This window comes from Odocoileus virginianus, chromosome 12 (genome assembly GCF_023699985.2).
Source record: "Odocoileus virginianus isolate 20LAN1187 ecotype Illinois chromosome 12, Ovbor_1.2, whole genome shotgun sequence".
In the NCBI taxonomy this organism is placed as follows: domain Eukaryota; kingdom Metazoa; phylum Chordata; class Mammalia; order Artiodactyla; family Cervidae; genus Odocoileus; species Odocoileus virginianus.
The window spans coordinates 16,321,246-16,340,218 of record NC_069685.1 but is presented as its reverse complement, the minus strand read 5'-3'; the positions used below and the strand labels follow the sequence as shown (position 1 = coordinate 16,340,218).

General features: G+C 35.3%; 1 protein-coding gene across 1 annotated transcript in view; it reads right to left on the bottom strand.

The window, feature by feature from the left end:
• CLGN (calmegin) overlaps positions 1 to 18,973 on the bottom strand; it is a 42,433-nt gene that overhangs the window by 6,551 nt on the left and 16,909 nt on the right. The window contains exons 5-10 of the mRNA XM_070474832.1: positions 18,301 to 18,442; positions 14,664 to 14,745; positions 12,782 to 12,974; positions 9,531 to 9,720; positions 1,494 to 1,607; positions 1,221 to 1,371 (exon numbers count right to left, since the gene is read on the bottom strand). Coding sequence (XP_070330933.1) covers positions 1,221 to 1,371; positions 1,494 to 1,607; positions 9,531 to 9,720; positions 12,782 to 12,974; positions 14,664 to 14,745; positions 18,301 to 18,442 — 872 coding nt within the window. The remainder of the gene's footprint in view (positions 1 to 1,220; positions 1,372 to 1,493; positions 1,608 to 9,530; positions 9,721 to 12,781; positions 12,975 to 14,663; positions 14,746 to 18,300; positions 18,443 to 18,973) is intronic.

The following is an 18,973-nucleotide window of genomic DNA, read 5'->3' as shown; positions in this document are numbered from 1 at the left end:
ATCAAAGAGATTACTGTATGGCAAAAATGGAACCATGTCTTTTAACATACACTTATGATGGGCATCAACAGTCACTCATGGTTGAATCTCAGAACAATTATTCAACACAGAAGTTCCATTAAGACTTAAATGATTAAAGTCAATCAAATCAAATAAACTGGACGATATGATCACTCAGTGACTCATCCTGCCATCACCTACGTCTATTCTGTGCCAAGCACTATGCCGCATGCTCTGCTGTGATAATCAAGGCAGACATGGTCCCTGCATCATGGTGTTTGAAGTCTGATGAAGGAAAGATATATCTCAAACAAAAGTTATCAAAACAGTCATTCTATGAAGAAAAACTACAGTGAGCAAAAAGAGTCTATAACTGTGTATATAAAATAAATGTTAGAAAATGTCAATGAATAATTAGATAAAACTACAGCATTGAATGAACAACATAAGGACTTCTACCCCAAAAGCTAAGTATATGCAAAAAATATGTTTCATATTAGAAAAAAATTGAATTTTAATAAAACCATAGCAAGCACAGACTTCAATTACTAAAATGTACAGTGTGAGTCCTCTTGATCAGAACTCAATTCTTATATTTAATGCTAAAATAAAATATTCCAAAGTGATCATCAATTCATTACTAAGGAAAATAGCATGAAGTGACTTATCTTTAGTTATTAAGTTTTATTACCCCAGAAAACTAAAGGACGCTGTACTTTAAGAATGTTTGTTTATTTATTGGCTGTGTTGCGTCTCTGCTGCCGCACTGACTCTCCCCTAGGCGGGGCGAGTGGGCGCAGCTCTCGGTTGTGGCGTGCAGGCTGGGGAGGACACTGCAGGGGCTTCTCCTGTTGCAGAGCACGGCTCTAGGGCACACCGGCTTTAGCAATCGTGGTTCCCGGGCTCTGGAGCACAGGCTCAATAGCTGGGGCACGCAGGCTTGGCTGCTCCCTGGCCTGTGAGATCTTCCCTAACCAGGGATCAGGACTGTGTCTCCTGCAGGCAGGCAGATTCTTCACCACTGAGCCACCAGGGAAGCTAGCCCCACTTTACTTTTTAAACATAAATTGGTTGGAATCTATTTTCTTTGACTTCAGATAGCTAAGGCACATTATTACAAATCAAATTTCCTCAAGTTAATATAACATTAATAACTAGATGTATAAAAGAGCACAGCGTTTTAGAAAGTTTACTATGGGATGGGAAAAAGTGGTGATTACCTGGTAGTTAGGGTTATCTATCATTGGCGGTCTCCATATTCCTTTGTATTTCGGGTTATTTATCATGGGAGGGCTCCACTCACCACACCCAATCCGACATGCTGGGTTAGAAATATGAGGTGCCTCCCATTCTCCATCCATATCTTCATTCCTTAGGGTATCAGAACAAAGCACATGGAGTAACCTCAAGACTCTCCTGTCAGTCATATCAACTGGTAACAAAAGAGCATGAAAGAAACAGGAAACTGACATCTGAAGGTGAAGAATGCTTACCAATCAAGGGGTTTTTCAGCATTAGGATCGGGAATAAATTTTGGTTCATTATCAAGCCAGCCATCAGGTTTAACAGCACTTGAATCTTCTATTTGGGCAGGTTCACTTTCATCCCTGTAAAATACAGTATTTTATGCTAATTACTAATTATTCAAACAGTTAAAAATGTACATTACAGAATTCAGAAGGTACCAATAGGCACTTCCTACCTCTGTGAAAAGAAGAGAAGCGAAAAGCAAAGGAGAAAAGGAAAGATATACCCATTTGAATGCAGAGTTCCAAAGAATAGCAAGGAGAGATAAGAAAGCCTTCCTCAGTGATCAGTGCAAAGAAATAGAGAAAAACAATAGTATGATAAAGTCTAGAGATCTCTTCAAGAAAATTAAGAGATACCAAGGGAACATTTCATACACAGATGGACACAATAAAGGGCAGAAATACTATGGACCGAGCAGAAGCAGAAGATATTAAGAAGAGGTGGCAAGAATACACAGAAGAACCATACAAAAAAGATCTTCACAACCCAGATAATCATGATGGTGTGATCACTCACGTAGTGCCAGACATCCTGAAATGTTAAGTCAAGTGGGCCTTAGGAAGCATCACGATGAACAAAGCTAGTGGAGGTGACGGAATTTCAGTTGAGCTATTTCAAATCCTAAAAGATGATGCTGTGAAAGTGCTGCACTCAATATGCCAGCAAATTTGGAAAACCCAGCAGTGGCCACAGGACTGGATAAGGTCAGTTTTCATTCCAATCCCCAAAAAAGGCAATGCCAAAGAATGCTCAAACTACCACACAATTGCACTCATCTCACATGCTAGCAAAGTAATGCTCAAAATTCTCCAAGCCAGGCTTCAACAATATGTGAACTGTGAACTTCCAGATGTTCAGGCTGGTTTTAGAAAAGGCAGAGGAACCAGAGATCAAATGGCCAACATCTGCTGGATCATCAAAAAAGCAAGAGTTCCAGAAAAACATCTATTTCTGCTTTACTGACTATGCCAAAGCCTTTGACTAGTGTGGATCACAATAAAGCGTGGAAAATTCTGAAAGAGATGGGAATACCAGACCACGTGACCTGCCTCTTGAGAAATCTATATGCAGGTCAGGAAGCAACAGTTGGAACTGGACATGGAACAACAGACTGGTTCCAAATTGGGAAAGGAGTACATCAAGGCTGCATATTGTCAGCCTGCTTATTTAACTTATATGCAGAGTACATCATGAGAAACGCTGGGCTCGGTGAAGCACAAGCTGGAATCAAGATTGCCAGCAGAAATATCAATAACTTCAGATATGCAGATGACACCACCCTTATGACAGAAAGTGAAGAACTAAAGAGCCTCTTGATGAAAGTGAAAGAGGAGAGTGAAAAAGTTGGCTTAAAGCTCAACATTCAGAAAACTCAGATCATGGCATCTGGTCCCATCACTTCATGGCAAATAGATGGGGAAACAGTGGAAACAATGGCTGACTTAATTTTTGGGGGCTTCAAAATCACTGAAGATGGTGACTGCAGCCATGAAATTAAAAGATGCTTACTTCTTGGAAGCAAAGTTATGACCAACCTAGACAGTATATTAAAAAGCAGAGACATTACTTTGCCAACAAAAGTCCATCTAGTCAAGGCTGTGGTTTTTCCTGTAGTCATGTATGGATGTGAGAGTTGGGCTATAAAGAAAGCTGAGCGCCAAAGAACTGATGCTTTTTAACTGTGGTGGCAAGCGTGAACGTTGACATTTTAGGAATCAGCAAACTAAAATGGACTGGAATGGGTGAATATAACTCAATGACCATTATATCTACTACTGTGAGCAAGAATCCTTTAGAAGAAATGGAGTAGCCATCATAGTCAACAAGAGAGTCCGAAATACTGTACTTGGATGCAATCTCAAAAACGACAGAATGATCTCTGTTCATTTCCAAGGAAAACCATTCAATATCACAGTAATCCAAGTCTATGCCCCAACCAGTAATGCCGAAGAAGCTGAAGCTGAATGGTTCTATGAAGACCTACAAGACCTTTTAGAACTAACACCCAAAAAAGATGTCCTTTTCATTATAGGGGACTGGAATGCAAAAGTAGGAAGTCAAGAAACACCTGGAGTAACAGGCAAATTTGGCCTTGGAGTACAGAACGAAGCAGGGCAAAGGCTAACAGAGTTTTGCCAAGAGAACGCACTGGTCATAGCAAGCACCCTCTTCCAACAACACAAGAGAAGACGCTACACATGGACATCACCAGATGGTCAATATCGAAATCAGATTGATTATATTCTTTGCAGTCAAAAATGGAGAAGCTCTCTACAGTCAGCAAAAACAAGACCGGGAGCTGATTGTGGCTCAGATCATGAACTTCTTATTGCCAAATTCAGTCTTAAATTGAAGAAAGTAGGGAAAATCACTGGACAATCCAGGTATGACCTAAATCAAATCCCTTATGATTATACAGTGGAAGTGAGAAATAGATTTAAGGGACTAGATCTGATGATGTGCCTGATGAACTATGGACAGAGGTTCCTGACATTGTACAGGAGACAGGGATCAAGACCCAAGAAAAAGAAATGCAAAAAAGCAAATGGCTGTCTGAGGAGGCCTTACAAATACCCGTGAATAGAAGAGAAGTGGAAAGCAAAGGAGAAAAGGAAAGATATACCCATTTGAATGCAGAGTTCCAAAGAATAGCAAGGAGAGAGAAGAGTCATGTAAGGTAGTCATGTATGGATGTGAGAGTTGGACTATGAAGAAATCTGAGCACCAAAGAATTGATGCTTTCGAACTGTGGTGTTGGAGAAGACTCTTGAGAGTCCCTTGGACTGCAAGGAGATCTAACCAGTCCATCCTAAAGGAGATCAATCCTGGGTGTTCATTGGAAGGACTGATGTTGAAGCTGAAACTCCAATACTTTGGCCACCTGATGTAAAGAGCTGACTCATTTAAAAAGACCCTCATTCTGGGAAAGACTGAAGGCAGGAGAAGAAGGGGACGACAGAGAACGAGATGGTTGGATGGCATCACCGACTCAATGGACATGAGTTGGGTGGACTCCGGGGGTTGGTGATGGACAGGGAGGCCTGGCGTGCTGCAGTCCATGGGGTCACAAAGGGTTAGACACGACTGAGTGACTGAACTGAACTACCGAGTATGTTAGACCTTGTTTTTGTTCACATAAAAACTCATTCATCTTCTTATATTATTTGTTGAAGTAATAACATTTTGGCTCTATTGAGTTAAATAAAATATATTATTAAAATTAAAGAGAAACCATTCATCAGCAAACATATACAGAAAGACTACTACATGTCAAGACTGTTCTAGGAGCTCTATTTTATATAAATATATATCTGCTTTATTCCTCACAGTTTCATAGTTTTCTACTTTGTGAATAAATAATAATTCATTTATTGTTGAGGATATTTAGTGTTTCCCAAAGCTTACTATAACAAATAATGCTACAATTAATATCCTGGAATATATTAGAAATTAACAAGAAATTATTAATTTTATTAATTATAATTTATAATTATTATGTGAATTAAATTTTTTCCAGTTTCTCATGTATTTTTAGGTAGTTTATGGTGGGGTTTTTTGTCATACAAAAATAATTTATTTTCATGTAGCTGAAATTTATTAAGATTTTCCTTTATGATTCTTCAATTTTATGCTGTATTTGGAAAGGTCTTCCCTACTCCAATATTATTTTTTTAAAACTCTCCATATTCCTGGTAATTTTTATATTTTCATTAAAAAAATCATTTAGAAAGTAAGCTCCAAAGTATATAAACATAGTCACAGTAAGTACATAATAGAATTACTAATATAATTTTCATCTTTTCAGAAAAGCAGGAATTTTATCTAGAATTTAATTATGCTTTTCCAAACAAAACTTGAATAACAAACTGAAATAATTTACTCTATATATGTGAAGACTGAGTAACAAAACTGAAATAATCCACTGTATACATGTAAAGACTTATACTTTCCTGATATCATTACTATCTGAAGGTCTCTTAGGGCTCAGAGTAACCTGAGTTTAAAATTTAAGGCTCTTTTAGTACTTTATAAAACAAATTCTCACAGATTTCACCCATCAGAATGAGATTGGTAAATAGTTTTTCTCTTTAAGGGCAAACATATGTCCCACCCTTACTCTTTATGGGCAAATATGAAGCAATTAGAAAGTGCACACAGACAAACACAGTCCTGTCTTTTCTGACAGCATGAGTTATGGAAGCGATACACTGGTAAGTGACTTACTAATTTTTTTTAAAGGTACCGTACTTCCTATCTTCCTATCCAAGTTACTTCCCTCTTGTACTATTTTCCTGAAGGCAAAGACATTTTCATTGCTAATCAGTATCCCTCTTTATTTACAAGAGAGTTAACAAGGTAACACTTGGTTTTCCAGGAGCAACATTCCGTGCTTTCAATAGGTGGTAACCTCAATGTTTACAAAAAAACAAGAACTTGAACAGGAATAGACTTTCCAAAATGAGGTACACAGGAAAAACTGGTTTAAAAAAAATGAATAGATCCTCAGTGACTTGTTTAACAAATGTAAAGCAGTCTAACACATTTTTAAGTGCATCTCCCTAAAAGAGATGTGGAGGCATATACAAATATTTAGAGAAATAATGGCCAAGTGTTACCCATTAGCAGTTAACATTATTTGAGAGGAGACTGAAATAGGTTTAAGACGCACACTGCGAAACCTAGAGCATTCAGTAAAACACAGCCTACAGAGGAAAGCCGAAAGGCCAACAGAAAGAAAAACGGAAGACTCAAAAAAGTAACTCAATCCAAAGACAGTCAGGAAACAATTTTATTAAAAGCCAGAGACTATATGGGACAAAGAGAAAACAAACAGCGAGACAGCAGGTTTATATCTAACTGTATCAATAAGTGCATTAAATGTAGATGATTTAAAACATTCCAATTAAAAGGCAAGACCCAAATATAGTTGACTACAAGAAAATCACCTGAAAAATAAAGGCATATACAGGTAATGCTCAAAATCCTTCAAGGTAGGCTGTACAATACATGAATCAAAAACTTCCAGATGTACAAACTGGATTTAGAAAAAGCAAAGGAACCAGAAATCAAACTGCCAACATCCACTGGATCATAGAAAAAGAAAGGGAGCTCCAGAAAACCTACGTCCACTTTAGTGACTATGCTAAAGCCTTTGACTGTGTGGATCACAACAAACTGTGGAAAATTCTGAAAGAGATGGGAATACCAGACCACCTTACCTGCCTCCTGAGAAAGGAGTAGAACTGGTCAAGTTCTACTGGTCAAGAAGTAGAACTGGACATGGAACAATGGACTGGTTCAAAATTCGGAAAAGAGTACATCAAAGGCTGTATATTGTCACCCTGCTTATTTAACTGATATGCAGAATATATCATGTGAAATGCTGTACTGGAAGAATCACAAGCTGGAATCAAGATTGCAGGAGAAATATCAGCAACCTAAGATATGCAGATGATACCACCCTAATGGCAGAAAGCGAAGAGGAACTAAAGAGCCTCTTGAATAAAGTGAAAGAGGAGACTGAAAAAACTGGCTTGAAACTCAACATTCAAAAAACTAAGATCAAGGCATCCAGTCCCATCCCTTCATGGCAAATAGGTGGGGGAAAAGTGGAAACATTGGCAAGTTTTCTTTTCCTGGGTTCTAAAATCACTGTGGACAGTGACTGCAGCCATGAAATTAAAAGATGCTTGCTCCTTGGAAGAAAAGCCATGACCAACCTAGACAGCATATTAAAAAGCAGAGACATGACTTTGCCAACAAAGGTCCATACAGTCAAAGCTGTGGTTTTTCCAGTAGTCAGGTATGGATGTGAGAGCTGGACCATAAAGAAAGCTGAGTGCTGAACAATCTGTGGTGTTGGAGAAGACAGTTCAGAGTCCCTTGAATAGAAAGGAGATCAAACCAGTCCATTCTAAAGGAAATCAACCCTGAATATCATTGGAAGGACTGATGCTGAAGCTCCAATATTTTGGCCACCTGATGCGAAAAGCTGGCTCATTGGAAAAGACCCTGATGTTCGGAAAGATGGAAAGGCAGGAGGAGAAGGGGGTGTCAGAGAATGAGATGTCTGGATGGCATCACCAACTCAATGGACATGAGTTTGAGCAGACTCCGGGGGATAGTGAAGGACCTGGAAGCCTGGTGCGCCACAGTCCATGGGGTCACAGAGTCAGATACAACTTAGCAATTGAATAACAACAACATACAGGTTACAGGTAAATAATGGAAAATAATATTCAGTGGAACCATGATTAAAAGAAATGGGAGTGTTGATCTCACGTCAGACCAAGCAGATTCCATGACAGAGAGTATTATGAGTTTATAAAGAACATTTCATAATAATAAAAAGGTCAGTTCCTCAAGAGGTCATGAAACGCTGTGAACTGATCTAGTGATCTAGACTTTCAAATTACACAAAGCAAAACAAATAAAACTCAAAGGAGATAAAGACAAATCTACAATCATAGATGAAGACTTATTTTCTCTTCCCAATAAGAGAACAGGCTGAAAACCATTAGGAATATAAAGGCTTTAGAACAACACTATCAACTAACCTGAGGTAAGTAACATTGTGAATGTTTTCTGACAACAATAGGATTATATTGGGAGTTAAAGTGAAAATCTTATCTGGAAAATCCATAAATAATTGGCAACAAAGTAACACTTTAAAAAATATGTAAATCAAAGAAGAAATCACTAGGGAAATTATAGAACAGTATGAATGAATGTTCTCAGAAACAGTAGATATTTGTGGAACGTAGTTAAAGCAGTGCTGAGAGAAAATTTATAGGTGCTTCTATCAGAAATTACTTTCTACCTTAAAAAAGAAGAAAAGGGAAGCAAATTAAGTCCAAAGTAAGAAGAATAGAAAAAAGGCCAACAAAAGGGAAAAACTAAAACAAAAGCCTGTCCTCCAAACAGCTCAATAAAATTGATCAACCTGTAGATAAACTCATCAAGAAAAAACTCTAATCACCATAGCAGAAAAGAAAGAGGGGACATCAGTATGGACATTAAATGGATGCTAAGAGTAGAACAATTAGACATCCATATTTTTGAAAATTAATCTTGATTTATATCTCACACTACATGTAATAACAAACTTCGAACAGAGTTTTATTTTAGTCAAAATTATTTGTCTAGAAAACAAAAAATCTTTGTCACATTTAGGCATAGTATCTTAGGAAGATGCAAAAACCATAAATAATCAAGGACAAATACTGACAAACCAGACTTCATAAAAATTTAAAACTTCTGCTCTCTGCTACAAAAATTATGACCAGCCCCAGAGAGAAAGGCAATGTTCGCATGCTGCCGCTGCACATGTGCTCCGCATGCCTGACTCTTCTGCAGCTGCACGGACCTGGCTGCCAGGCGCCTCTGTCCAGGGGCTTTCCCAGGCAAGAGGACCGAGTGGGTGGCTATTTCCTTCTCCAGCGGATCCTCCCTATCCAGGGTCGAATTTCTGTCTCTTGCGTCTTTTGCCTTCACAAGCCGATTATTTAATGTAATATAATGTAACTAGCGCCTCCTGGGAAGACGAGTGCATCCCATATAGTTTTATAAGATGCTGAGGATATGGTTATTTAAAGCCAACTAATCATTAACTGCAACGACCACAACTATGTAAAATATGCACACACATACATAAGAAAGATCAAACTGGAAACAGAAATTAAAGTGCTGGTGCTTTGGACTCATGGTATTTTTCCCCACAGCACTGAAAGAATACAAAATAAAATATACATACTGGAAGTATACATTATATATATATATATACATATATGAAAAAGGAACAAAATTAATTAAACTGAAAATTAAGATAATTAAAAGGTAGGAAGTGCAAAATCCATTTCAGAGAAGTATTTCTCCTAAAAGTCAAAATAAGTGTTTCTGATGTTTAAAAGAATATGTTTCATTGGTTGTAAACTTCACTTATATGTTACATTTTATTACTTTGTGCCAAACAGTGCTTTGCTACTGAATTCTTTGCTTACCAGTCTTCTGGTTTGACAGCAGAAGCATCAGGGATTTTTGCTCTTTCATCCCAATCATCAGGTTTTTTATCACTGGGGTCTTCAATTTCCTTGGGAGGATTGATAGGAGGAACCACATCCTCTAGTAGGCTTCCTTTGTTTACAACTATCTGATCAATTAATATTTCAAATGTGTCATCTGGATTCATCACTAAAGACCAATTTAAACATATTATACTTATCATACTGATAGAAATGTTAAAAATAATCTTCTAAATAATAAAACTACCCCAAACTTCATGGGTAAAATTTTCTCTCAACCAGAATAGAGGAATTACCAATGTATTAAATCAAAATATGCCAAAATCACTAGATACAATGTCTTCTAAAACCAAACATAAAATTTTAATAATATTTAATAAAACACTCCATTACTTCTCAAATTAAAAAATACCCAATTGGTAACTCAATTTAGGACTCACATAACCATTCAGCTTTAGTCTTTTATAGTTACAGAATACAACCCAATCTTCACTATTTTAAAATAATTTTTTGAAATGACCTCAAAATTTAAAAGTTGCAGGTATATATAAAGAACTTCACTTTTTCTTGAATTACTTTAGAGTAAGTTATTGACCTCATCTGTATCATCCCTGAACGGTTTAATGCACATTTCCTATAAACAAGGACATCCTTCTATATAACCCTAATCTAGAAGCCAAAATCAGGACTTTAGTATTCACACATTCTTATGATCTCCTAGAAATCTATAAAACTCATCGGCATTTCAAATTCTTTGATTCCTACATTGTAGTGTAAAGTATTTCAAGGATGATTGAAAACACTCAAGCTCATGCTTTGGTATGTTGTATGTTGTTTCAAGGTAAACTCTATCTCTTTAAAAGTTACCCCGTCAAAAGTTTCATAAGGACTGCTATGAGTATAAAAACAAAAGAAATCTCTCTCTCCCTTCTGTAAACACAGGTTGGGGAGTCACTGAGTACAATTTTTATCTTTGGAAAGAATGGCAGATAAAAAGTAATAGCTTAACATTTGCTTTTAGTGAAGTAAGTTAAGGAAGGGGTGATGGTAGCGGTAGTTTAGTTGCTGAGTCGTGTCTGATTCTCTCCAGAGTGGGCAGCTGTTCCTTCTCCAAGGGATCTTCCCCACCCAGGGATAGAACCTGGGCCTCCTGCATTGCAGGCTGATTCTTTACCAACTGAGCAACCTGGGAAGCCCAGTTAAGGAAGTAGGAGCTGTCAATAAATGTCAGGATGATCCTGACTTAACTAGCTATGTAGACTACCACTTTCTGAAAAAACTTTACTGAAACAATCTCCAGAGGTTTTCAGTCACAACAATGCCAAATTGTTTATGTCAAAATCAAATATTGCAATTTATATACAAATTCAAATAATGCAAATGAACACTCAGTGTTTCCTCCCTTCTCTTTTTTTCTCCACCATTTTCTATTACAGCTGAGACTATAAAACTACATTACTACACAAAGGAAAAAAGACTGAAGTACAACTAACAATAAGATCTTAAATGCAAAAATGTACTAGACTCTTTCTAATTCAAAACACGCATTTCTCAAGAAAAACCCCTGAAAGAGTATTTTCTGACTCAATTTTGCAACTTAAGTATTTTAAAATTACAGTAAATCCAAAAAAGCACATGACAATTACACCCATATGAAAAGACATCTTTATCAAAAATCTTTAGCCAAAAAACTTTCCATTAGAAAACAGTTTTAAATATTCTAAATGAATTCACCACAAAAGGCACTGGATTATAAACTCTTTTAAAGGGATTCTGTAAGGTTCTTAGAACAACTACAGAATAATGTTATGAGAATATAACACAGAAACTTTTTTTAAAAGGAAAAAAGTCCTTTAAAAGTGGATAATCCTAGCACAACAAAGTTTTTGTGTATCATAGTAAGAAAAGCAAATGTTTAAGAATTTGCTTGAATTTTAATTCCAGCTCTACCAATTACTTTTATTTCCTAGGGCAAGTTACTTAACCTAAATTAAGGCGAAATAAAAACTGCTCACCTCACATGACTGTTCTCAACAAAGCACCTAGCACAGAGCATGGTACCTATCAGGTGATTAATAAAAGTTAAAGACTTTTCTAAACTGTTTTTGTTTGCATAATTTGTCTAGTGGCCATCAGAATGTGCCTCCAACTTTCCTTTCCCCATTTTAATATTATAAGCTGAACATTTTCATAGTTATCTTTTTGTATTGTACTGCATAGAAAGAAAACCACTACTGCAACATTTGAGTTGCTTCCAATTTACAGTATATTTTTACACACAGGTCATTTTCTTCCTTCTGGATTGTTTTCTTTGGATAAATTCCTGAAAGTGGAATTGTGTCCTCTGATATATATACTATCATATTGGTTTTGACTGGGTTTATACAAAGCCTAATTAAAATTCATTTTTTCTGTTCTAGTTATAATTTCTCATTATTTCTATGTTTTGACAGTTTACCTTACATTCCCCCAAATGCCCAGTACTATTTTACAATTTCAGAGAAAGGTTTTTGATATTAATACTAAAAATAAAATTGGTCTCTGCCTTGGCAGACAAAAAGGAAAGTTTCTGTAACTGCGGTTTTGAGGAAGAAAGTTGATACATGTTAGTCTTGGATGGAGTTGTCCTGTTAGGTTCTGACACGCTAGGATTTTAAGTAATCATAGAACATAACTATATGCACCTGGAAAGAGGAGAGACAATCCTATATAATGTTCCTCCCAGTCAGTGTATACACAAACTCGTAGCTGAAAAAGTAAAGCTAAGTATGTTAATAGATGGTTGCTGAGTGCTTTCCCTTTAACTACCAGCAGGCAGGACCCAACAATGATAACTGCCTATGCAAAGTCTAATGTTAAGGGTTTCTCCCTCTTTAACCTTTTTTCCAGTTTTCTATTCTGTCAGCATCACTAATGTCAGGGTACCTAAAATATCCCTTTCCTGTCCTATGTTCCACATGGTATATCTAAACTTCAAGATTAGGTCAAACAGAATCACCTTCACCAGATTCTCCCAAAGCTTCTTAAGTGAAAGCAGTATTGCTTTTGAGCTCTTAACTGTATCTCATATGGCACTTTCTGCCTGTGCTGTAAGTATGTGTGTCTGATTTTCCTAAAAAGATAAATCCTTAATAGAAGTACCTATGCCCGCTTCTCCCAAAGCACTTGCTGTGAAAATAGTGGTAGTCAGCAAATACTTTTAAATTAATGAATGAATTAAAAGGATATACCAAGGGTATAAAGATGAGTCTTCCTGTCTGTAAAGAACCTTTTAAGGTCTACATCTGGAGGTTTGGCATGTTTTTCTTCAAAAACTCCAGTTTTGGGATGTTTATGTCTGAAGATAAAATGAAGTTTATAATCTTCTCCACATTTATCTGGTCCAAACATAATGGTATAAGATGTTTTATCATAGAAATTTTCCTTCAAAGAGAGATGAGTATTAGGATTAGTCCAGAACTGAAATAGTTAATGAGTTTCTCTATTCTACCCCACTGGGTAGAGGTCACAAAATGTATTAAATGCTAATTCACCAAAGAGTTAGTTGACACATTGACAATAAAGGATGTGGAAAAATGACAAATTTTATTTCAAAACAGATTTTTTTTTCTTAAAATGCACACACTACTTCCATTTTGAAGATGTAGGAGAGAAGCTGGAACCACTTTAACAACAACATAATAGGCTTTAATTACTCTATATAGATCTGATTAATATCTTATTAAGAAAATAAAGCATAGAGAAAAACATACTGTGACTGAAGACTACAGTGCTTACTTAGCCACTACTACTATTCAGTAAGACACCAGAAAGTGGTGCCCTTTAATGAAGCACAAAGTGAAGAACAGATACAGTGACCTGCTCCCCATTTTACCACAGTCATTTCTCTTCGGGATTCCTGGGAGGCTCAGACAGTAAAGAGTCTGCCTGCAATGTGGGAGACCTGAGCTCAATCCTTGGGTTGGGAGGATCCCCTGAAGAAGAAAATGGCAACCCATTCCAGTATTCCTGCCTGGAAAATCCCATGGATTCATTTGGCATGGCCTACTGGTTAAGAAATGGCAACCCACTCCAGTATTCTTGCCTGGAAAATCCCATGGACTGAGGATCCTGGTAGGCTACAGTCCATGTGATTGCAAAGAGTCAGACACGACTGAGCGATTTCACTTCACTTTCACTGGTTAAGAGCATGGCATCTCGCATCAGATACTGAAGTTCAGATCCTGCTGTTGCCTTTAAACCAGCTATGTGTGGCCCTGAGCAAATCTTCCAACCTCCCTGTCGTTCTATTTCACACCTCTGATGGGGATAATAATAGTACGTACCTTATAAGGCTTCTCTAAGGATTAACTGAGTTAACCAGATCAAGTGCTTAGAAAAATACTTGGTATTTGACTTTATTATTGCCATGGTGCCCCAGGTGACTGTCCCCTCACAACACCTGAGAGTTGCACCATAAACTGCAAACGGCTGCCCCTTGACCTTATCTAAGTAAATGAATCCTTTAATGTTTCATATCCAGGAATCCTGACAAATATCTCATTAACGTCTCATTCGTTTTATATTTGTTATATGCAGGAATTCTGACACAGCCTCCTGTGGGAGGATGCTATAAGAAATGTCTCCAAATTTCAAATGGTTCTAATATAACCTGCTTCATTATGAACTTAACATTTTTAAGTTAGTAAATTTTTGCAGACTGCTAACTCCTGAGCTGACCTGCCTTTTTAATTTGATTCTTTGGCCATTTTGTTTTACTACTTTGCTCCATTATCTTACTTCTCCTAACAAACTTATGATTATTACTTTGTACAGAAAATAACTGTAAGTTGATCTTTCGGTGACATTTATAAGCACCAGGTTATATTTTATTTTATAGACTTGGCAACCTTTTTCACGTTGCTAAAGATTACAAAACTGATGCCATCAAGTGACATGGCTGTGTATGAAACTTGAAGGCACATGGAAAAGCTATATAAATTCATCTTAGATACAAATTTTCAAAGTTATTTTTGACCTTCAGGTGAAAATAAAAATTTCAGTTGTGTCAATTACTCCTTAGAAATACTTATTAACTTTAATAAGGCTTTCTTAAACATTAAAATATCATACCAGATTCAAACCATCAGTGTCTGCTAGGAGTTTAATGTATGCACCTCCACAATCAATACCATCTTGAAAATTTACTTCATATCTAAATGAAGGGAAAAAGAATCATACTGCTGATAAATAAAAATTACTAATTGCTCTTCAAAATCTAATGTATTACTCTCAATTCATTTAAACACAAACATTTACATTACCAGAAAGCTCACACCAAGTACATCCACAACCTGTGAGGACAAGCAGAAAGGCCTTTTCCATGAACATTCTTAATATATTGAAAATAGGATGACTATAAACAACTACAGAAAAGCCAACTAATTTGCTGAAATAAATCTTTTCATCAAAACTGTTTAATTAAGAATAAGATACTTTGATTAAAACCTTCAGCAGGAAACTTCAAACTAAAATAAGGTACGTACTATACATACTTTTTATAAAGTGAGAAACAAAGACTATGGGGATCATAGTTACAGCATAGGTTTCTAGGAAATTGCTAATGATCTTAGCTATTCAGTTTAATACTAATTTGTCTTTTAGTTCAGCTACACCTAAACCAGGTTTATAAAGTTGTACATTTAATTAAATAACCCCAGCAAAGAGACTTTGTAAACCTGGAATATTTCATATCTTAGCAGCCAGGAGGTAGGGGAAATACAGTGTTAACAGCTAAAAAAGTGAACTGACAGGGCAGTCTTCTTGGATTTACAACACTGTAATTCTCATCAAAAGTTCTACTGTCTTGTTTAGGCAATAGACAGTCTTACTGAACAATATTTAGAAGAGATTTTCAGTAAATTGGTGAATTACGTGTGACAAAAGTCAATGAGGAAATGTATATCAAAGTGAAAAACAGTGAAAACCAAAACTGTTATGACTGGTTTAATGAATTAAAGCAAAAGCAGATGAAAACCAGAGAAGTAACAGGATATAGTGATAATTTTAATAAAAAATTATAGTTTAAAATGTTTCTGAAGAGACTTCAGTGACAAAGTAAAAAAAAAAAGTATACAAAACTTTGACAGTTTGAGCCCAATTAGTAATAGGCATTTTATATAGAAAAGAGTACAGAAAATACAGTAAAATTTTAAGTGATAATCTCTGAGTTGCTGGACTTGATGGTGATTTCCCCTCCCTACTTTACATTCTGCTTTATTTCTCCAGATTTCTACAACAGTGGTTACAAGCAAGCACTTTGGAGTCAGAAAGATCCGAGATTTGTTCTTGATTTTGGTAGAAGCTCTGGTCTCTATCTGCTCATCTATCATGAGGGAACACTGCCCACATCCACACCTCTAAGGACTGTTAAGATGACTAGACGTCATCTTGCACAGTGATGGGTCAATAAATGCTCAAAGATGTTAGCTTCTGTTATGATCAGAAGAAAAGTTTTGTTTTGTTCTTTTTCACGTTTTAAATGAAGGAGTTTGTTTTCCTCAAGGCCTTATCAATATTTTTATTTTAGCAGTAGCTGATAAACTTTTCCTTCATGAAACATGTCTTTGAAGAGCATGAAGTAAAACAAATGGTGTATAATGTGAACTAAAGGTAAATACTTGCGACTCTAAGTAAAATAAAATGATAAAGCTTTATTATAGGTGATCTGAGGGATCTGTGAAAAGAACTAGAGATAACAATTGTGTAAATTGTCTTTATAAATGTAAGAGAATTACGCTATCTTATTATGCCTAGACTTGATCACTATGTCTACCTCATATGCTGCATACTTCCAGATTTTTCAAATCATTACCTTGTGCCTAGTAATAAACAGTTCACAATGAAATCGAGGATCAGTGAAATGTAAGTCATAGAGCTGGACGAACTGCATGCTGCTAATCTTAAATCACAGGAAAAATGAGGATAAATGCAGAGTATATGTTAACCCTCTTCTCTTTAGGCTGCTATTTTCTAAACTGTCCTATTAAATAGTAATTATTGTTTAGGGTGGAAAAAACTTCTGTGGTCAAATATGTTTGGGAAGCACAATGTTCAAATTAAAAATATGTTTTCTTATGTAGAACTCTTCAGAATCTTTAATGGGCAAATATGCTTCCTTATCTTTAAGGTTCAGATATTCTTAGTTTCTAAAACTTATATGACCACATAAGGCATATTAATAATTTGGGAAAAGCAGTTTTAAAGTTATGTCTTAAATAGTTCATATTTATGAGTTATACTATATTCATAGTATTTACAATAGTTATAAATAGTATTTATAATAGTATAGTATTTATAATAGTTAATACAAAATTTATTTTATCTATACTATTTCATTTTATCCAAATTAAGAAAACTAAATACTCATTATCCTTCTTTGAATTGTTTTCAAGCATATCAAAGACCACTAATTCAATTCTTTTTGATTCTCCTTTTCTTTTTTCAGTTCACAATTGCTTTAATAATTTTTTAGACTTACTATCTTTGCTTCCAATCTTGTAAGCTATCTTTCACTTACTTGCCTAGCAGTGATTTATACTTTCTGAAAATACCAAACTTGATTCATTTTACCCTGGAGAAGTTAAATTTCGTATTATTTTCCTTTACCCTTTCATTTAGGCCACAAAAGATTAAAATAGAAAACTATATTATATTCACCTAAATTAACAATAAGATTACTCTCAAATTTTCAAGAAGAAATAAATATTAAACTCTGAATAATGCCATAACATCAAGCTCAAATATTAATCCCAGTAAATACTTGTGGTAATATTCTTCATTTGTTTAAATGGTTGTATATTCTTTTGACATTTGATATTTTAAATTTCTTGAAATAACAATGCAACTAAATCAAGGCATCACAGCCAAAAAATTAAACCAATTATACCAAATGTCATATTGTTTTACATTTTTAAAATACAAAATGGCATTTTAGTTATACCATGCAGGCATATATTTAACATACTAACAAAAAATTTAAAACAAGTTTATAGTTAGTTTATAGTTAGTAGTACTTCTTAGGCTGTAATTAACTCTGGACAGCCCAATCTTTTGATATAAGATAGAAAGTAACATTTCTACATTTCCTTTCCTTTGTTTTTAATACGAATTTCATTTGTTTTGTAACTGTATTTGTACAGCTATATTTTGGATTTATAGCAGTATAGGTGAAACAAGCTTGAGGAATCAATACTTGATTTTACGATAGTTACACATGCAAACAATACCACAAAACTAGTGTATGTCATATTTTGAGGGAGGGGAGAGGAAAACTCTGTGAGAATGCAGACCTTTAAAAGGGCATTTCCTCTTGAAAACAAATTTACTGCCTTTGAATCTTATCACTGGTTCAACAGCAATATTTATAGTTCTATTTAAAATATATTGAAGTTAATACATCTCAACAGCAAGTCAATTTGAAATAAAGAGTTAAAACAAATATGGTGATTTTAATATGCACTATATAGTTTATGCTGGTGAAATACTGCATATTATAGCAAATATTATATTAATACATTTTGCAACAAATCTTCACTTCGTTCAAAACTTCAGGGTGTTTGTGCATATACACACATTGTGTATTTAAATAAATGAAATGGGAAAGGGAAATCCGAATTTTTATACCCATTTTATACCCATATTCAGAAGCCAAATTATACAAAACTAAAATAAATGTTAGAAAAAGTATTCAAAACATAATAAAACTTACTGAACTACCAGAGGTTTATCAGCAAAGATGAAGGGTTTTGCTAACACAGCAGATATTGCATGATGCTTTGCTCTAGATTTCAATACCAGTCCTCGATCACCAGGTATTCGATTTTCTTTCAATTCTTCTATTTCCCATCTTCCTAAAATACAAAACAAAGCAAGTTAAACTAAAACCAAACACACTGACTTAAAAAATTATTTATCAGAAATGGTAACCAATTAGATTTTTCCTTGAAGGCTGATTTTGGAAAAATAAAATCACATTTTAAATCAGGAACTTGTACCTGCACTTGTAGGTGTGTCTGCTCTCTTTTCTCCTAAAATTGTGGGAACTATTGGGTCGGCAAAATAAGTTCATTCAGGTGTTCCTGTAACCTTTTATGGAAATACCCAAATGAATTTCTTGACCAACTAATAAACAACAGACACTGCAGCATTTAATTAAAGGACCTCCAAAGCTGGCTTAGTTTGGATTTCTCTGAGAGACTTTAATCAACAAAATTACAGAATTTGTTTGTCTCATAGGGTCTCATTGTATTTTTTTTAATGACTTATTTTTAAATGACACAGGAGACAAAATACCTCTTTAACACAAAATGAGTTTGCCTCAGTCTATGTATTTTGAAATTCATGGTGTCATCAGCTATTTTTCTTACTTGGCAGAAGTTATA